Genomic DNA, 15,884 nt, shown 5'->3' with positions numbered 1-15,884 from the left:
TTTTTTAAGGAAATTCATCAATCAAACCCTCACAAGTTATATTATCCAATACCTTATTTTTTTTATTTAAAAAGAGTCAAGAATTTAAATCCAATAAAAATATTAATAAAGAAGAAAAATTAAGTAATTAAAGCTAACGTAACAAAAATTAGGTAATTAAAGCAAACAAATAAACTAAAAGAGAAAGTATATAAGAAAAAAGGAAAATGAAAGCTCACATAAAAGAAAAAATGAAAATCTAAAAATACAAAGCAAAAGGAAAATTAAGCAAATAAACCAAACCTCTACTTCGGTGCTTCTTCCTTTCTTTAGGCTGCTCTGTTCATTTCCTCCATTTGAATCCCACAAAAAATCACTTAGCTAATTAAAATGATCTTTTGATTCATTTTTAGATTAAGTAGGAGTTACACTTGTGATTAGTACTATAGGTCTACATTACATAAATTTATGACCAGTTTATTTATTTATTTATTTTAATAATAAGATGTTAAAAAAATATGTGGCGTTTGAATTATTTAATTTTAAAATTTTTTACAAATCTCTTATTTAATTGGTTATAACTAAAATTTATAATTCTACCTGACGCTTTAAGATAATTTAATCTTACGTTGTTTTCTAAAAGCTCGGAAAAAAACTCCCCTTTCTATACACTTACCTATGTTCTTTTTAGTTGAAACGAATTCTTTTATAGGAAGTTTATTATTAGTTGAAACGTTTCCTTTTTAGATAAGTTTTATACATTGCTTTTTTTAGTTTACCATTCTCTCTTCACTCCTTAATATGTGTGTCTAAAACTAACGAACGTAATATAATCGGAGAAAGTATATACTTGTATACAGTATTAGATTGTCATACAATGGTCTCACGGCCACATTTATAAGGCAGGGAAAAGAGAAGCTAAAATTGCGCGGTAACGGGGGCTAACAAGTAACGACCGAACAAATCCTATCCATCTTTTCAAATAGTCTTACAGAACCAAGATCATCATATTCTTTCTACATCCTAGTAAAATTACTACCCTTTTACTTGTTGATATGTCTCTTCAATCTGCCAATGTTACCTCTTTTCACAAACCCCATCACTTTAAATCTTCTATTAAACCTCTTTCTAAATTACCCAAGTCCAAAATTGTTGTTACCAAAAGGAGGAAACCATTAAAATTAGTTTGTAGCCAAGATGAGGTGATTAAATGTTTATATTAGTAACTCTAAAATGGTTTTAACTAAATGGGTTTTTCTCTTGGATTAATTATTTATTTTTGGATGCAGGATTATTACTTGGATGCTCCTGTTTCTGCTGGTGATGGCTTCTCTTTCAGTGGAGGTAATAATTAATTGTGGATCTCATGTATTTAATTATGTATTATGTAAAAGACCACTTTTTTATACTTGGTTGTATTGTTAGATTGCGTAAATCTCCTTGTAACAGGAGTTTATTGCAATGATCATATCCATAAGGGTTACAATAGCAGATAAGCAATGCAATTAGCAACTTGATGGGATGAAATCATAAGAATTAGGGTTACTCAATGATTTTATTGATTAATTATCATAATTCACCTTTAACATAATACATGGCTTAACAAAATAAAAATCACTTTTTATTTTTTTGGCAGGAAAGTATTCAGATGGATCAAGTCCTGCTGATGAATGGTTCAAGCAGGGAAAAATGGTCAGGTTTTTTTTTTTTTTTTTTTTTTCCTTTGGTGCTATAAAAAATGCTAAGTATGGAGGAGGGCCAATGCACAATACCTAAGTGTGGGGCACTTGTTGCTGTTGCTGCCTAAGAGCATGCACATGCCCTTGGGGCGGTTGTGCTGCTGCTGCACGCCCATGTCCTAGGCACGTGCACAAAGACGAGGCATAAAAAGTTAAAAACACCCCATCCTTGAGAAAAACACCTATTTTAGCAATTTAGGGAAGCGTATTGGCTTATCTTAGGCCCAAAGCAAGGCAATGCAAGGCCTTGGAAGGCAAGGCAACACAAGCCAAGGCAATGTAGCCAAGCCAAGACAAGGCAAGACAACTAGACAAGGGATGACACCTTAAGACACAATGACGAAGGGTCCCCCAAGGCATGAATGAGATGATTTTGGGCACTAAGTAGGTCTCTCTGAGCCCTTTGGAAACCTCGAGAATCACCTCAATACATAAACTTGGCAAGTCCATAAATGTACTCTGAAGGCCAAATTTGAAGGCTATAATAATACACAAAATCAGACCAGATTTAAAGATTTCGGGACTTGATGTCGAAAAATCTCGGAATTGAAGGGGATGCATCTCTAGGTCATTGATGTTGTTTGAATCCATATATGATCATTAGTTGGTTACATAAAGTCCCGTGGTAGCCTTGAATTAATGAAAGTAGGCGTGTACATTTTTGTGTATTAAGTTGACATTTTTAAGGAAAAGTGAGTGGTTCTAACCACCAAAATGGACTCCCTGGGTGTTATGGGGCCTATGATAAGCACCCTGACCTTTTCCTTTTTGGGCCCAAAAACGTAAAAAAAATTGTCCAAAACGCAAGGCTATAATCCACTCTTTTGAACCAATTTTGAGAAATTTTCCCATTTTGAACTGAATGCGTGGGGTGTCCCTTGAAGTCATATAAATGCATTTGGAACCATAAGAGGCCTACCAATATGTTTATAATATCCCGAGAATAAGTTTGGTTAACTATGTAGCTGTATTTGAAATTATGTTGCATTTGTAGTTAAATGGTGCAAGAGATGGTCGTTTAAATCACCAACTTGGCATCCTGGGTTCCTATCAAGGGGTCATAGGGTTATCAATTATACTCAAATTCATTACCTGCAATTGTCATACCTTCAATAAATAGCATGGGTTGTTTATACTATATATTCATATCATTATACAGTATTGGTGTTGTGTTTGTTATCCAACACCAATCTTTGTTGAATTTGGTTGGCTGATTGTTTGCCATTGTTCATTCGTTCATGATGGAATGAATGGAATGAAGCAATGGAAACCTCATCTCATGGTTGACAAGAATAGTCATTATTGATGGAAAATCATCATGCTTCTTCTCCCTTAATTTTCAAATTTCCCCCCTAATTATCTAGAATTGTCATATTTTCTGTACTCTATATATCCTTGATTAGCTTTGGTGCATTGTTTCAACTTGTTTAGTGATGTGAAAACATGTAACAACAATGACTAATTCACTATGTCACAAATATACCTTAAGTTGATTCCTTGTTTTACTGGAATATGAATTTGATTTCTTACTCTTGTTTATATGCTCAAGTTCTATCCTCTACTTCTTGGTTGTGCTTGCATAGTTCAGATGTAGTGCTTCACCTCAATTACAGCTGTCTTATCTTTGACTCTATGATCTTGCTTCCATCTGCCTCCAATTGTCTTACCTTTTTCATCAACATTATTCAGGTGAAAGCTTATGTTGTTCGCAGCTCAGGTGAGAAGGCAAAAGATCCAATATTCGGGTTGACAATGGGCAGCAGTTCTCAAGGTTCTGATGACGTGTTTAGGTGAATTCCTCAAAACATTTGGTATTCGTATCGCAAATTTATGGCCATGATAATAATTTTGGTGCACTGGTGGCCTAGCTTCATTTTATACAGAAATTGAAGAGTGATTAATTGCAGGGTTTACCCATACACGTATTGTTTTGTGCAATAATAGATGGTTTTGTGTTGAAAGTGGAAGTACTGATAATCCTTCAGTCATGCTCATTCATGGTTTTCCATCACAGGTGTGTCTTGTTAGTTTCCCCTTCCTTTTTCGCAATTATTTCTGAGTGAGTGTTGAACTGTTGATGTATGTTTCAGAGTGTAATACTGTCAGACATTAATGACTCATACCAATTGTTTCATGTTCATACTTGCTACCTTGATTTTTGAATGATCTTACAAGTCACAGTTAGCATTGATTGAAGTAGATTTAGATGCTATATGCTAAAATGATTTCAGAACACAACACTCGAAATATGATAGCATTTGATGCAGCTGCATTTTATCTTAGGCAAGGATTCATTCTTGTAATCTGAATCATCATATCTAATCGAGTGCATGATTCCAACAGGCTTACTCATATCGCAAAGTTCTTCCAATACTTTCCAAGGACTACCATGTCATTGCTTTTGATTGGCTAGGTAATCTCAATTCTATCATAAATCATTAACACTTTCAACTTTTCTATCCTGTGGTAATATGTGATATGTAGATCTCCTCTTGGTATAGTAATATTTGTCACAGGTTTAATAGATGTTTTGAGGTAAAGGAGAATAATATATTTGTGTTGCTATTCCACTCCCTTGCAGGATTTGGATTTTCAGATAAGCCACAACCTAAATATGGTTTTGACTACACAATGGAAGGTGATTTCATCTTACCAAATTAATTGATGGATCAAAGCAATTATATGCAATTTTTCTTGGGTGTTTTTAGGATAACAAATATGAACTTCACATTGCTAATGGATGGTGCTATTACAGAATATACTGCATCCTTGAAAACTCTGATTGATGATCTGGTTCCGAATAAGGTTTCACTTGTTGTACAGGTACTCATTCTCTTCTTATACAGTTCCGATTTTAATGATTTCTGCAATAACATTCAATGGGTTGTTTACTGCAGGGATACTTCTCACCAGTGGTTGTGAAATATGCTTTTGATCATCAGGATAAAGTCAATGATGTCATCCTAATTAATCCACCCGTATGTTTCTCGAATCTTTTCTGTTAAATTCTTTTGTTTACAAAAAAAAAAATAAAAATAAAAAAATAAATAAAAAAAAAAATTACAGTTGTGTCAAGCTCAAACTTCTGAGAGAATGTTGTGTTTGTTTCCAAACTCTAACTGATGCTCGAATAAGTAAACAGGATTCTACTGCTATGAAATACGTTCTAGATTCATGTTGAAATATACAAAGTATTTCCTTACATTCCAAGTAGAAGTTTGACATTCTTCCCATCTTTCAAATTACTAAAGATAACTGCAAAGCACGCCAATCTGCCATCGTCATTGTCCATATTCAGCAACTTTCTGCTGGGGGAGATTTTTTCTCAGGTACAAAGTTAATTTAGTTGGCTTTGCTTTATTGCTTTTGCTTTAAATTTTCATGTTAAACGACTACTTTAGCTTGGCCAGCAAGTATATGCCACGATGATGGTGCAAATTTATTTTCTTTGCTGCTCATCTAGGATCCTCTCAGAGCAAGTGACAAAGCATTGACTAGTTCTGGTCCATACAAAATGAAGGAAGATGATGCTATGGTTTATAGAAGCCCCTATCTCACATCAGGATCCTCTGGTTTTGCACTAAATGCAGTCAGCAGATCTATGAAAAAGCAGTTAAAGGTTAAAGTTGTTTTTGCTGAATTGATTTGGTGTCTGAAAAAAGGGGGAAGATAATTAGAGAGAAATTTCTGCACACTCATGTAGTGTAGTGTTACATGACAGGATTATGTTCAGGAGTCAAGGAAGATACTCATGAATGAAAACTGGAAAGTCCGCACAACTGTTTGTTGGGGTCAAAGGGATCGATGGCTAAACTATGATGGTGTCGAAGATTTCTGCAAAGAGTCTAATCACAAATTGGTTGAACTCCCCATGGTATTGACTCTCTTCCTACTTAGACATGCCTGTAACTGTTTTCATCTACTTGAACATTGTGATTAGCAATCTTTTCCTCTCCTTTTCAGGCAGGGCATCATGTACAGGAAGACAGTGGTGAAGAGCTTGGGAATATTGTTGCTGGGCTGCTCAGTAAACAGAGACGTATATAGTACTTGCATTTTATTGAAGGTTTAACACGCAATTCTTGCTGATCAGGCGAAATAGTTTTTGCTAAAAAATTTAATGTAGCAATTTCTATGACAAGCAGAAATGTTTATACTCCTTAGTACGTCAAATGAATGGATGATTTAGCTCAATCTTTCTACTCAATCTAATGATAAGAATTTCCTTAGTTCTGTTTAATAGCTAAGAAACTATCAGTTCACAGAAAATATGTAGGCAGGGCTACAAAGTAGAGTGAGCATGTTATCTACATTGGCTTGTTTGCTTCTTTCTTGATGCTAAGGTTGCTAACTGTTTCTGGAATATTATTCATTTTCTTCAGAATAAAAAATGTTCGAAGAGTTACTGCAAGAGTAAAAAGAAAGAGAATACAAGAAGGATAAAACAGCTCATACATAGCACTGTAATCAGTTTGGATTCATTAGGAAGTATGAATGGTATACAACTTTACATATTTTGCCTTGTATAGGTAAAGAAAGAAAAAATTATCAAAAAAAACCTCCATCTGCTTGTCATATATGCAGCAGTAGGATAAGCTATCTGGAAAACTAATGCTCATAATAGGATGTGTGTTACTTCTATTACAACATCTTCACATAATTTAATCAAAAAAATATCAGCAATTTTTCTTCATAGGTCGCTGAAATGGATCTGTCCAGCAATCGTCATCATTTACTGCTTTCTTCCATCTATTCTTGAATTTCTCTAGATCTGTCAGTGACTGTTTTCGCACCTGCAGAAGAATGGTTTAAAATTAACCATCATCTTTATCGAAACAATCTGACTGAAAGTAACCAAACAAACTTAGAAATTTTCTTTCAGTTTCTTGTTCCATTTTCATGCAAAAAAAAAAAATAAATAAATAAAAATAAATAAATAAATAAACATTCAGTGTTTTAATTAGGACTCACTGCTTTTCTTGCATCAGTTTTGTTGGAAGTTGATGTTTCCTGCAAATGTAAAGTAGATGAATAAGAATACACTTAGCAACTTCTTTCAATGTCTTAAGAAAAATAATCTATGTGTTTGTGTTGGTACCCCTTGCAACGAATCCGATGAAGAGACTTCTCCAACTTCCTGACTTGAGGCTTCTGTATCAGTCTGCATAGAAAAACAAACAGTAATGTTACATCTTAACAATACAACCAACTATGGTTTTCCCTATGTATGGTAAAGAAGTAACTATCATATGCCACACTACACAAGGTACAATTTTGTTCTTTAAAATCCTGTTTTTGGGAGCAGGAGAAGGGTAAGACCTTTCCTGTTACAGTCTATCAAGGTATGGGAAAAGCAAGAGGCATATAATTGTCAAACAATAAGCTACATGCCAAAAAGTAATCAAAATGGTGCCAAAAAAAAAAAAAAAAAAAAAAAAAAAAAAAAAAAAAAAAAAAAACATTTAGTTGATGCCCATGAGTCAAGACTCTAGGAACTACTGGTAATTTATCTGAATTTCTACCTTGTTCTGTGCTGTGCCCTGGCTGCCCCCAGTGTAGAAAGGCCATAGTGAATAACATAGTCAGAATCAACAATTCCAATTTTTTTGGTTCTATCTTCCTGTGAAGTATATATAATGAAAATATCAGAATTTAGAATTTTTGTGAATTCAGGCAATAGATAAATTGAATATATTAAAATTCTAATAGAGGATATTTGCCTGAGCACAATAGCCAAGCCGAAAGTCCACACCCCATGCATGAACAAAGTCATTCTGCAAAACATAAGAAATGTGAAGGTTGTCAAATAATAGTCAAGTGTCTGGACAAGCATCCATACATGTAACAGCCACAGTATCATGGACATATCGGATCAGGTGGTTTAGTTTATTGAGCCACAGCATAAAGTATTTAGTAGCAGGAAATGTCTTCATGAAACTTCTGCAATATTTTTTTTTTTTTTTTTGGTGCAAATGAGGGCAAAGCTCGAAAAACAACAAAGAAAAGTAAGCAATAAACCGTGGCCTAGCAAGCCACCCCTATGATATCCTCACAAAGAAGGTTCTTTATTTCGATAGGTGGAACCTTGAAATAGATCACCCTTTCCGCTTCAATGATATCCACTACCCTATTACCATCACAAAAAACAATGAAAAACACAAACTATCTAATTAACCTACTACACTCATTCAACACATGCACAGTGGATTATATAGTAGTATAGTTCAATGTATAGTATGGTAGTGAAAGCACACCTGGATTATATACCATGCACAGCGCCATGCAGCTCTTGAGAAAACTGGAGCCATCATCTCCACCCATCTGTAATATATCAGCATTGCTCAATAGCTCAATTAAACTGTGTATTAGACAGGTAAAACTGAAGGGGTCATCAACTCCAATTATCTCAATAAAGAAAATATACAGAAGAAAATTCATCAAGACATTTTTTTTTTACCCTGTGCAAGGAGGTTCCGTACTATTTTCATCACACTTTCTCCCACCAGGAAGGACATTGTTGATTCTCCTGCAAGTACACCAAGATATCAGCCCAGAAAGCCACAGGAGTACGAAGTTCACTAAAAGAGATTGTGGCTTTTAACTACCAAATGTTAGAGACAAACACTGCAGCACATCTTAAAAATAGAACCAAATGAACAAATGAAATTACAACTGCATGATTTCATCATCAATCCTAAACTCTATCAAAGCAATTGCAATCATGACTATTGGACACATAGTTAACTGCGTTATTAAAATAATTCAAAGATAGCTAACCTGTGCACAAGTGCGCCCTTTTGTCTAGCTGTTAGTTTATGATGGACCTCTGATTTATCAGGATCAAGGGCAGGCTGTGATATCTCTAGCCCTTCTTTCTTAATGACATATAGATAGCTGTAAAACTTGTGGCAGACAATAAGAGGCAGAGCCAGAACCTACCTTGAAGGAACTGACAGAATTTAGAGGGTGATCATATTACCGTTGAACACTGAAATTCTCAACTCCAAGGTCTTCATCCCAAAGGAAAATGTATGAGTATTGAGACACAATATCAGGATGTAAGAAACGCTTTGCAAACCACCTGAAGGAAAGACAATTAGATAAATATTGTTGCCAGAAATGCAGTAGACATGATGTGATACCAGCCCCATGAATACCATTTAGTTTGATGCGCAGCAACAATATGCAATGCACGGGAACTCCACCTCAAGTCCTTCCAGTCATCCACATTGCCATCATAATGAAAAAGCATCACGAAGAAATTGTTTACAATAAACTGCAGGAGAACAATAAATAAACATTTCAGTCCAGTAGTTGTTTAACAATTCAGTCATAGCTTGAAAGCAAATTGTCTTCTCACCTTCCTCACGATTTTATCCACACTTTCCTTCTGCTTCAAGCCAACAGCCATGGCCAACAAGTTCATATTTTTTTTCTGAGGGATATGGAAGAGGTAAACACATTAGAAGGAAGAGATATTTGTATCAGATTACAGAGAAATCCCAAATCATTTACGGTATGTTTGGATAAAGAAATGGGAAAGAAAAGAAGGGAAGGGAGGTGAAGGGGAGGGAAGAAAGAGGAGTTTTCCATCCAAATCTCTCCATTATTGGAGAGAACAATTTCTTACAATTTAATCCCTCCATTTCTCTCCCCTCCAATTCCCTTCATCCCTCATTTGTTATCAAATGAAAGATTATCCCTCCCTCCATTTCCCTTCCTTTCCTTTCGCTCCATTTCCTTCAATCCAAACAAAGTGTTAGTGTCATGAGTGGGCATTAATGGCGCACATGTACTGCCATCAATCTACACATAGAGGTTTGTAGGATATACACAAATTTATATCATTCAACAATAAAGACCAAATTGCACATCAATTTAATTTTCAGATGAAAGGAGCCACCCCCTAGCATACCCAATTGTGGCCCTGCACTAAGGATCAGAAACATAATGTAATATACTCTCCACTAAGTTTCATCTAACTAAAAAGACCAAAAAATTGGTGTCAGTTTCATCTCAATTTATGAAGGATCAAGAAAGATGGGGAAGATGCAAGCACAACACGTGTACCCCACAGTGGTATTCATAGCATAGTACTTCGTATTTGCTAACCTTCTTAACAGGTGTACCCCACAGTGGTCGCATTTCTAAGTCTGAAGTACTCGAAATAATACCCTTTGGCAATCCCTCAGTACCAATAGGTTTACATTGCCCCTGAAAGAAAAGGAACACAATACAAGGAAATAGTACATGTTACTTTCTGAAACATCAATATTAGAAATTATACTACAAGTCCAAGAAAACCCATTTACTTTAACAAACCTCACACTTCTTAGATCTTGTTCGCATAAATTTATTCAGCATGTCCTTTGGTGAGATTCTCTGCAATAGTAGGGCTCATCATTGTCAATGCAATTACTTAAGCTAAAAGTCAAAGAAATCATGAACATGAGCTAACACAGTTTAAGCTAGTCTCGATTGAAAATATTGTTGGGTAAGGAATTCACAAGTCACAACAGAAACATGTGCATGCCAAAAAAACATTGACACCATACTCTACATCCACATGATAAAAATATAAACCATGAGCAAATCAAACAAAGATATGTACCTTTCTATAATCTGTTATAACGAATGCACTGCCAATAAAGACAGCAGCACAGAGCAAAGCCAGAGTCGGAAGGGACTTTATAGAAAAGGATCTTCGTCTTTTAGAACCAAAAGAAGTCACCTGGTTGGTAAATGATATACAAATTTAATTATCATATGTAATAGGTAGATAATTCAGTGAATTTCGGTATTTATATACCCCAATCATTTCTATCATGCAACAGGAAGATAAACCACAGTAATACATTCATGACATAGTTTTTGACCAAGGTTTAGGACTCCAGCAATTCACTGAAAAATCAACAAAAAATCTTTTGCATGTCACTTACATGGTACTAGTTGATAATCATGAATTTTAACCATCCTAATTACATTTATACTCTTTTTAGTTGAACGAAATTCACACGACAAAAAGAGCACCCAAGAAAAAATTCTAAAATCTTTATCATTGGTAGCATTGCGCACGAACAAAACACCATTATACACTATCAGTCAGCCAGCTATAGCATGCACTTATGTAGTATGAACCTCTGCTTCCTGTAAACGTAATGCAAGAACAAAGCTTTAAATCTGATACATCCCAGTTGGTTCAATTGCTGACAGGATTTAGATTGCTTAGCCTTATCAACAGCATAAATGCTTAGTCTAATTATCAACTAACAACAAACTATTGAATTGTTATTAATTATTCTTCTGGTTAATCTACCCACATAAAGCTAACAAGATGGTTCATAAACTACAGCTAATAGATCGGATTTATGGTGATTCACTATTCAGGCTTATGGTTCCCAATTCAGAACTTGCTCACTGATGAGTAATTTCCAGTAACAATAGTTTGTCATAAAAACAAGTACCCAGAGCTTCATACTAGTAGCTAAACATTGAAATTCTTCTACTTTCATCTACTAACATAGGATTATCAAAACCCAGTTTTCTCCATTCATCTATCTAAAGACCTACAGATTGTAATTAGACACATTGATTGCTCCATATCCATCCAGACACTAGAATTTTGCTACCGAAATAGATTGAAGCCTTTTATATAACATTATGATCCATATATTTCCATTCTGGCACCAATATTGGACAATTTATTTAAAACCCAGAATTATCTTTTATTCATCTTTCTCAAAACTTTCATAAAAGTGATGGGTTTCTAATTATTTACATAGAACTACTAAAACTCATGTGACATTGATAAACCAGCCTAGTAAAATCATTTCATTTTCCCAAACAGAATATACTAACACAATTGTTGAATTAATTTTCCACTCCCAACCCACAATTCATTCATAAAAGAAAAAAAAAATCATGCAATAACATTCCAATTAAATGTTGCCAAATAACATACAAGTATAAGAGCATAATAAAGCTTGAGCTAACACATTCACACATCATAAAAGGAAAGAAAAAACAAAGGGGAAAAAACTATAAAAATCAAAACTTTAAAATGATCATAAATGTTAAATAAGAATAAAAAAAAACTTACAAATTTGGAGGACTTCATTTTCAGGGAAAAAAGAAGAGAGAAGAAAAACAGTGATTATGAAAGTTGATAAATATTGAAGGTGGAAGTAAAAAAAAGGTAGAAAGAGAGGGAAGAATGTTTGAAGGAGTGGAGAGTGGCCCAATAGTTTAGGTTGCTTAGCAATTGATTAAAGTCTAAAACTAGCAGAATTTTTTTACTTTCAAGGAGGAACAAAGTGGGGCCTCTCGTGTGTTAATTTCTAAAGTTACCCAATGTAAGTGTGGATAAAGGTATAAAAATTACTCTAAGAGTTCTACAAATATTGCAATAAAGATGAAATTACGCATCCGAAAGTACGTTTTATATGTAAAACATCTATTATTATATAAGAGTAAAAATTATAAAAATTTTGATATTGTGAAAGTATTTTACAAGACGAATCTAACAAGACTCCACGTGACTATATTTTACTTTACAAATAAATCATAATTTGTAGTCTAACAAGCATGATAAACAGTGCAAAAGTACAGTTGTTGCAATATTACTAGAATGGAGGAAGTATCTGCGTATTTATTTTTTTGGAAAAAAGCTATATGCAGCCTTAATTAAGGCTGCATATAAGAAGCTAAAAGTGAAAAGAATGGACATTAAATTACATTTATTACACTAATTTATACTCGTAAATTATCAATAAATTCCCAACTTAATACTCGTACGAAGTATTAAAAAAAGAAGTATATTAATTACCCATTTTAAAAAAAAAAAAAAAAAAACACATTAATTTTTTGTTTTAAAATAACATTGAATATTTCATAATAAAAATTTGTTTCTAATACGTTATAAAGTTAAGGAAAATTTGAAAATACCACCATCTATTGTTATTATTTTTTACAATACCATCTCAAGTTTATTTTTTATTGTATTTTACCATCTAGTTTTATCAAAAAACACTAAAAACTACCATCACTTTTGTCCGACTCCCCTATATGATGCCACGGTGGGTCCCACTACCAATTGTTCCTCTCTTTTCCCTCGATTCTCACATTTGTTCTTCCTTCTTCTTCCTCTTTGTCTAAGTTTAATATCAATTTGCAAATCAATTAGACGTTATTTAGGGTTTTTATTCGCTAATTTGTTCTTCAAGCCAAACGACAATGCAAAATCGAGGGTATAATTGGTTAATTAGGATGATTAGGAAAGAAGAAAGGTGAAATTCGAACGAAAATTGGTTAGTGGGACCCACCATGACGTCATATAGGAGAGTCGGGCAAAAGTGGTGGTAGTTTTTACTATTTTTGATAAAATTAGGTGGTAAAATACAATAAAAAATATATATATATAAAAAAAAAAAAAAAAAAAAAAAAAAAAAAAAAAAAAACCTTGAGGCGATATGTACAAAATGACAACAATAGATGGTGGTATTTTCAAATTATACAAACATTAACTATGGTCAAAGTTAATATAGAGTATATGAATACTGTGATAAATAGAAAGTCAAATGTGTCAATTATTTTATAATAAAGGAATATATTTTTTTTACTAATGTGTCAATGCGCAATCAAAATGAGAAAATTTTTTAGAGGAAGTACTAACATTTCATAAATTACCCAAAAACTATAGTCAAAGTTAGTATATAAATAGTTAAAAAAAAGAAGTCGAAGTGCATCAATTGTTATGAAATAAAGAGCGTATCAGCTTATGTGTGCACAGTACACTTATTAAAAATGTCTTATTCACAGTTTCCAAAATTAATTAATTTTTTTTTATAAAAGTATCTTATACTTATGGATATTGAAAATATTATTGCACAAAGTTTTGTACAGGCAAACATTTATCTTGAAACAAATGGAGTACCAAACTTAATCCAAAGTGATGATGATGATTTGGAAGTGATGTTTAAAATTATTTACATAAGCAAATGGACATAATAATTTAGCATGACTTAAATCTAAAATGACATAATTCAACTAAATCGGACTCAAACCCGACCACTATTGAAATTGACGCCTCTAAAAGTATGGAGATGCAATGCTTCGGGCTTTGTACTCATTGTTAACATCTTTTCTATATTTCACTACAACAGTGACAGACAATTGAGTATGGTGGTCAAAAAGCTAATTATAAAATTAATAATACAAAGTAAAGTATGGGTTTTAGGAGCAGTAATGACATATGTTTTTGTAGGTGGCAAGTGGAGTAGGCATATTACACGTATAATTGAATGCATTAACATGGTTTTAACTTGAAATCATGGTAAAACCTGATTGACTCATGTAGTCATGTTACACTTTGTATATTTTTGTCGGTGAACTAACATGTTCTTTACTTAGATTTGATTAATGAGCCAACAATTTAGATCATTAGATGCGTGTAAGCTTAACCAAGTTCTTACGTACCTCCTCCATCCCCATTTATAATTTGTACTAAATATGATGTTTTGCGTATAGCTTACAAAAAAAGTATGGGATTGGAGAATTTAATGAATTGATTTACAAGATAATCAGCATGGAGTTTCTTTTTTTAATCTTAATTATTTGCAATGTAATCTAGATTACTGTTTATATATTTTTAGTGAAAAATCCATCCAAGATCCAATAATTAGAAGTGAAGAATCATATGCTCTATAGAGGTTCAACTTATTCCTTTTAAAACTATTTTATCTGAAATTACTCAAATTTATTGGGTGTTGTTAAATGTCGCTCCCAAATTACTAGGCGTCCCTGACATTTTTTCCTTGAAATTCCGTAATTACCCCTCGTATATAAATACTCACGACACTTACAACACATTTCACGCTCGATAAACTTAAAAATCTGAAATTTAAAAAAAAAAAAAAAGAAAAAAAGAAAATTCACAAAAATAACTATTATTGACTAATAATACTAATACTAATTACTCAAATTATCACAAAAATAATAATAATAATAATAATAATATCAATAAAAAATTATAATTATCATACAAAAATTACATTAATAAATTTGATTAATTAATTTCAAAAAAAAATCCTTTTGATTAATTAATCAATAAAAAAAACAAAAAGAAAAATATTGGACATCCACCTAAAAAATCTGGATCTTCCATGGTGGATCCAGAAATTTAAGGCGGATCCACCATGGAGGATCCAGATTTTTTAGGTGGATGTTCGCTTTTCAAAAAATAACATAAAATTCGAGGACTTACGGAATCCTCCGACGATGCCTCCGGTGTAAGATCATTGTCGTTATCCATCGTCCTAAACCCGTCACTAAAGCTTAATAAATTTTTTTTAAAAAAAATCGAATTTTTGGTGGTGGGCTCGGGAATTTTGGGTTGGATGTTGAGGAGTTGGATGTGGTGGGCTCGGGATTTTTTTTTAACTAAGTGGTGGATCGAATGTGCTCGGAAATAATATTAAAATGCTCGAAAATCTTTTTAACCAAGTGGTGGAACCTTATATAGTTCAAGTTATGAAAAGGGCAATATGATCTTTTCATGTCAAAATGGGAGCGACATTTAGCAGCTCACAATTTATTTTGTCTAATTTACGTGCGATTTTGTTTGAAAAGTACTCATTTTTTGTAAACAATATTTTGTCTAACATAAAATGAAACACACTTATATTAGTATCAATAGAGAGAGTAATAAAGCACCCATAAAAAAAATTAAATAAATAAATTAAAAATTGACTCTACAACTATGGAGTATATTAAAGAACTGAGAGAGCAACATTGCTTGTAAAGTTTTGAGGGTAACAAGGGCAAACTGTAGAGGCATAGGGAACCGTGGCATCACGCTACTGCTTAAACCGTTAAACGGTTAAACCTAAAATTGGTAAAACCAAATTTTCATTTACCAATTAGGGGTGTCTATTCAGTTTTCGGTTTGTACTTTGATCAAATTCAATCTGATCCGAAATAAAATTCCTTAATTTCAAATCCAATCCAATTCGAATTTCTCATCAATCCAATCCAATTCAATCCAATCCGAATTACAATTCGGTTATTTAGATCCGATCCAAAAATCCGAATTAAAATACATTGCAAATTTTTAAGGTCTAAAGTAATTATAAAAATAAAAAAGCAATCATAAATTTGTACATTATTAAT

General features: G+C 33.1%; 2 protein-coding genes across 3 annotated transcripts; one reads left to right on the top strand and one right to left on the bottom strand.

The window, feature by feature from the left end:
• The first annotated feature begins 865 nt into the window (after positions 1-865).
• LOC110727536 (4,5:9,10-diseco-3-hydroxy-5,9,17-trioxoandrosta-1(10),2-diene-4-oate hydrolase-like) lies at positions 866-6,030 on the top strand. Its single transcript, XM_021907097.1, has 13 exons — positions 866-1,181; positions 1,269-1,323; positions 1,616-1,671; positions 3,408-3,508; positions 3,663-3,732; positions 4,062-4,131; positions 4,300-4,356; positions 4,474-4,541; positions 4,616-4,696; positions 4,970-5,047; positions 5,182-5,337; positions 5,440-5,592; positions 5,682-6,030. The coding sequence occupies exons 1-13, from the start codon at positions 1,035-1,037 to the stop codon at positions 5,763-5,765; spliced, it is 1,176 nt and encodes a 391-aa protein (XP_021762789.1). The 5' UTR covers positions 866-1,034; the 3' UTR covers positions 5,766-6,030.
• Positions 6,031-6,156: 126 nt separating this feature from the next.
• Positions 6,157-11,997, bottom strand: LOC110727537. 2 transcript variants are annotated; one of them, XM_021907098.1, is made up of 15 exons: positions 11,818-11,997; positions 10,330-10,449; positions 10,041-10,100; positions 9,831-9,932; positions 9,079-9,153; positions 8,876-8,994; positions 8,698-8,799; positions 8,496-8,612; positions 8,176-8,244; positions 7,973-8,039; positions 7,439-7,492; positions 7,241-7,338; positions 6,817-6,879; positions 6,690-6,728; positions 6,157-6,511 (listed from the first exon to the last, which is right to left on the bottom strand). In XM_021907098.1, the coding sequence occupies exons 1-15, from the start codon at positions 11,833-11,835 to the stop codon at positions 6,493-6,495; spliced, it is 1,122 nt and encodes a 373-aa protein (XP_021762790.1). In that variant the 5' UTR covers positions 11,836-11,997; the 3' UTR covers positions 6,157-6,492. The 2 variants fall into 2 exon arrangements, with proteins under 2 accessions (XP_021762790.1, XP_021762791.1); XM_021907099.1 differs by lacking the exon at positions 11,818-11,997 and having other exon boundaries at positions 10,031-10,100; positions 10,330-10,351.
• Between the last annotated feature and the right edge of the window lie 3,887 nt (positions 11,998-15,884).

This window comes from Chenopodium quinoa, unplaced genomic scaffold (genome assembly GCF_001683475.1).
Source record: "Chenopodium quinoa cultivar QQ74 unplaced genomic scaffold, ASM168347v1, whole genome shotgun sequence".
Taxonomy (NCBI): Eukaryota; Viridiplantae; Streptophyta; class Magnoliopsida; order Caryophyllales; family Amaranthaceae; genus Chenopodium; species Chenopodium quinoa.
Note: the sequence above shows the minus strand (reverse complement) of the source record. Positions and strands in the feature narration are given on the sequence as shown.

Coding starts and splice junctions, on each gene's coding strand:
- LOC110727536 (XM_021907097.1), top strand. CDS start 1,035: ATGTCTCTTCAATCTGCCAATGTTACCTCTTTTCACAAACCCCATCAC. Junction 3,509..3,662: donor GGTTCTGATGACGTGTTTAG/GTGAATTCCTCA, acceptor GTGCAATAATAG/ATGGTTTTGTGTTGAAAGTG. Junction 4,697..4,969: donor TCATCCTAATTAATCCACCC/GTATGTTTCTCG, acceptor AAATTACTAAAG/ATAACTGCAAAGCACGCCAA.
- LOC110727537 (XM_021907098.1), bottom strand. Junction 9,154..9,830: donor GGGGTACACCTGTTAAGAAG/GTTAGCAAATAC, acceptor CATATCCCTCAG/AAAAAAAATATGAACTTGTT. Junction 6,880..7,240: donor AGGGCACAGCACAGAACAAG/GTAGAAATTCAG, acceptor TTTTCTATGCAG/ACTGATACAGAAGCCTCAAG.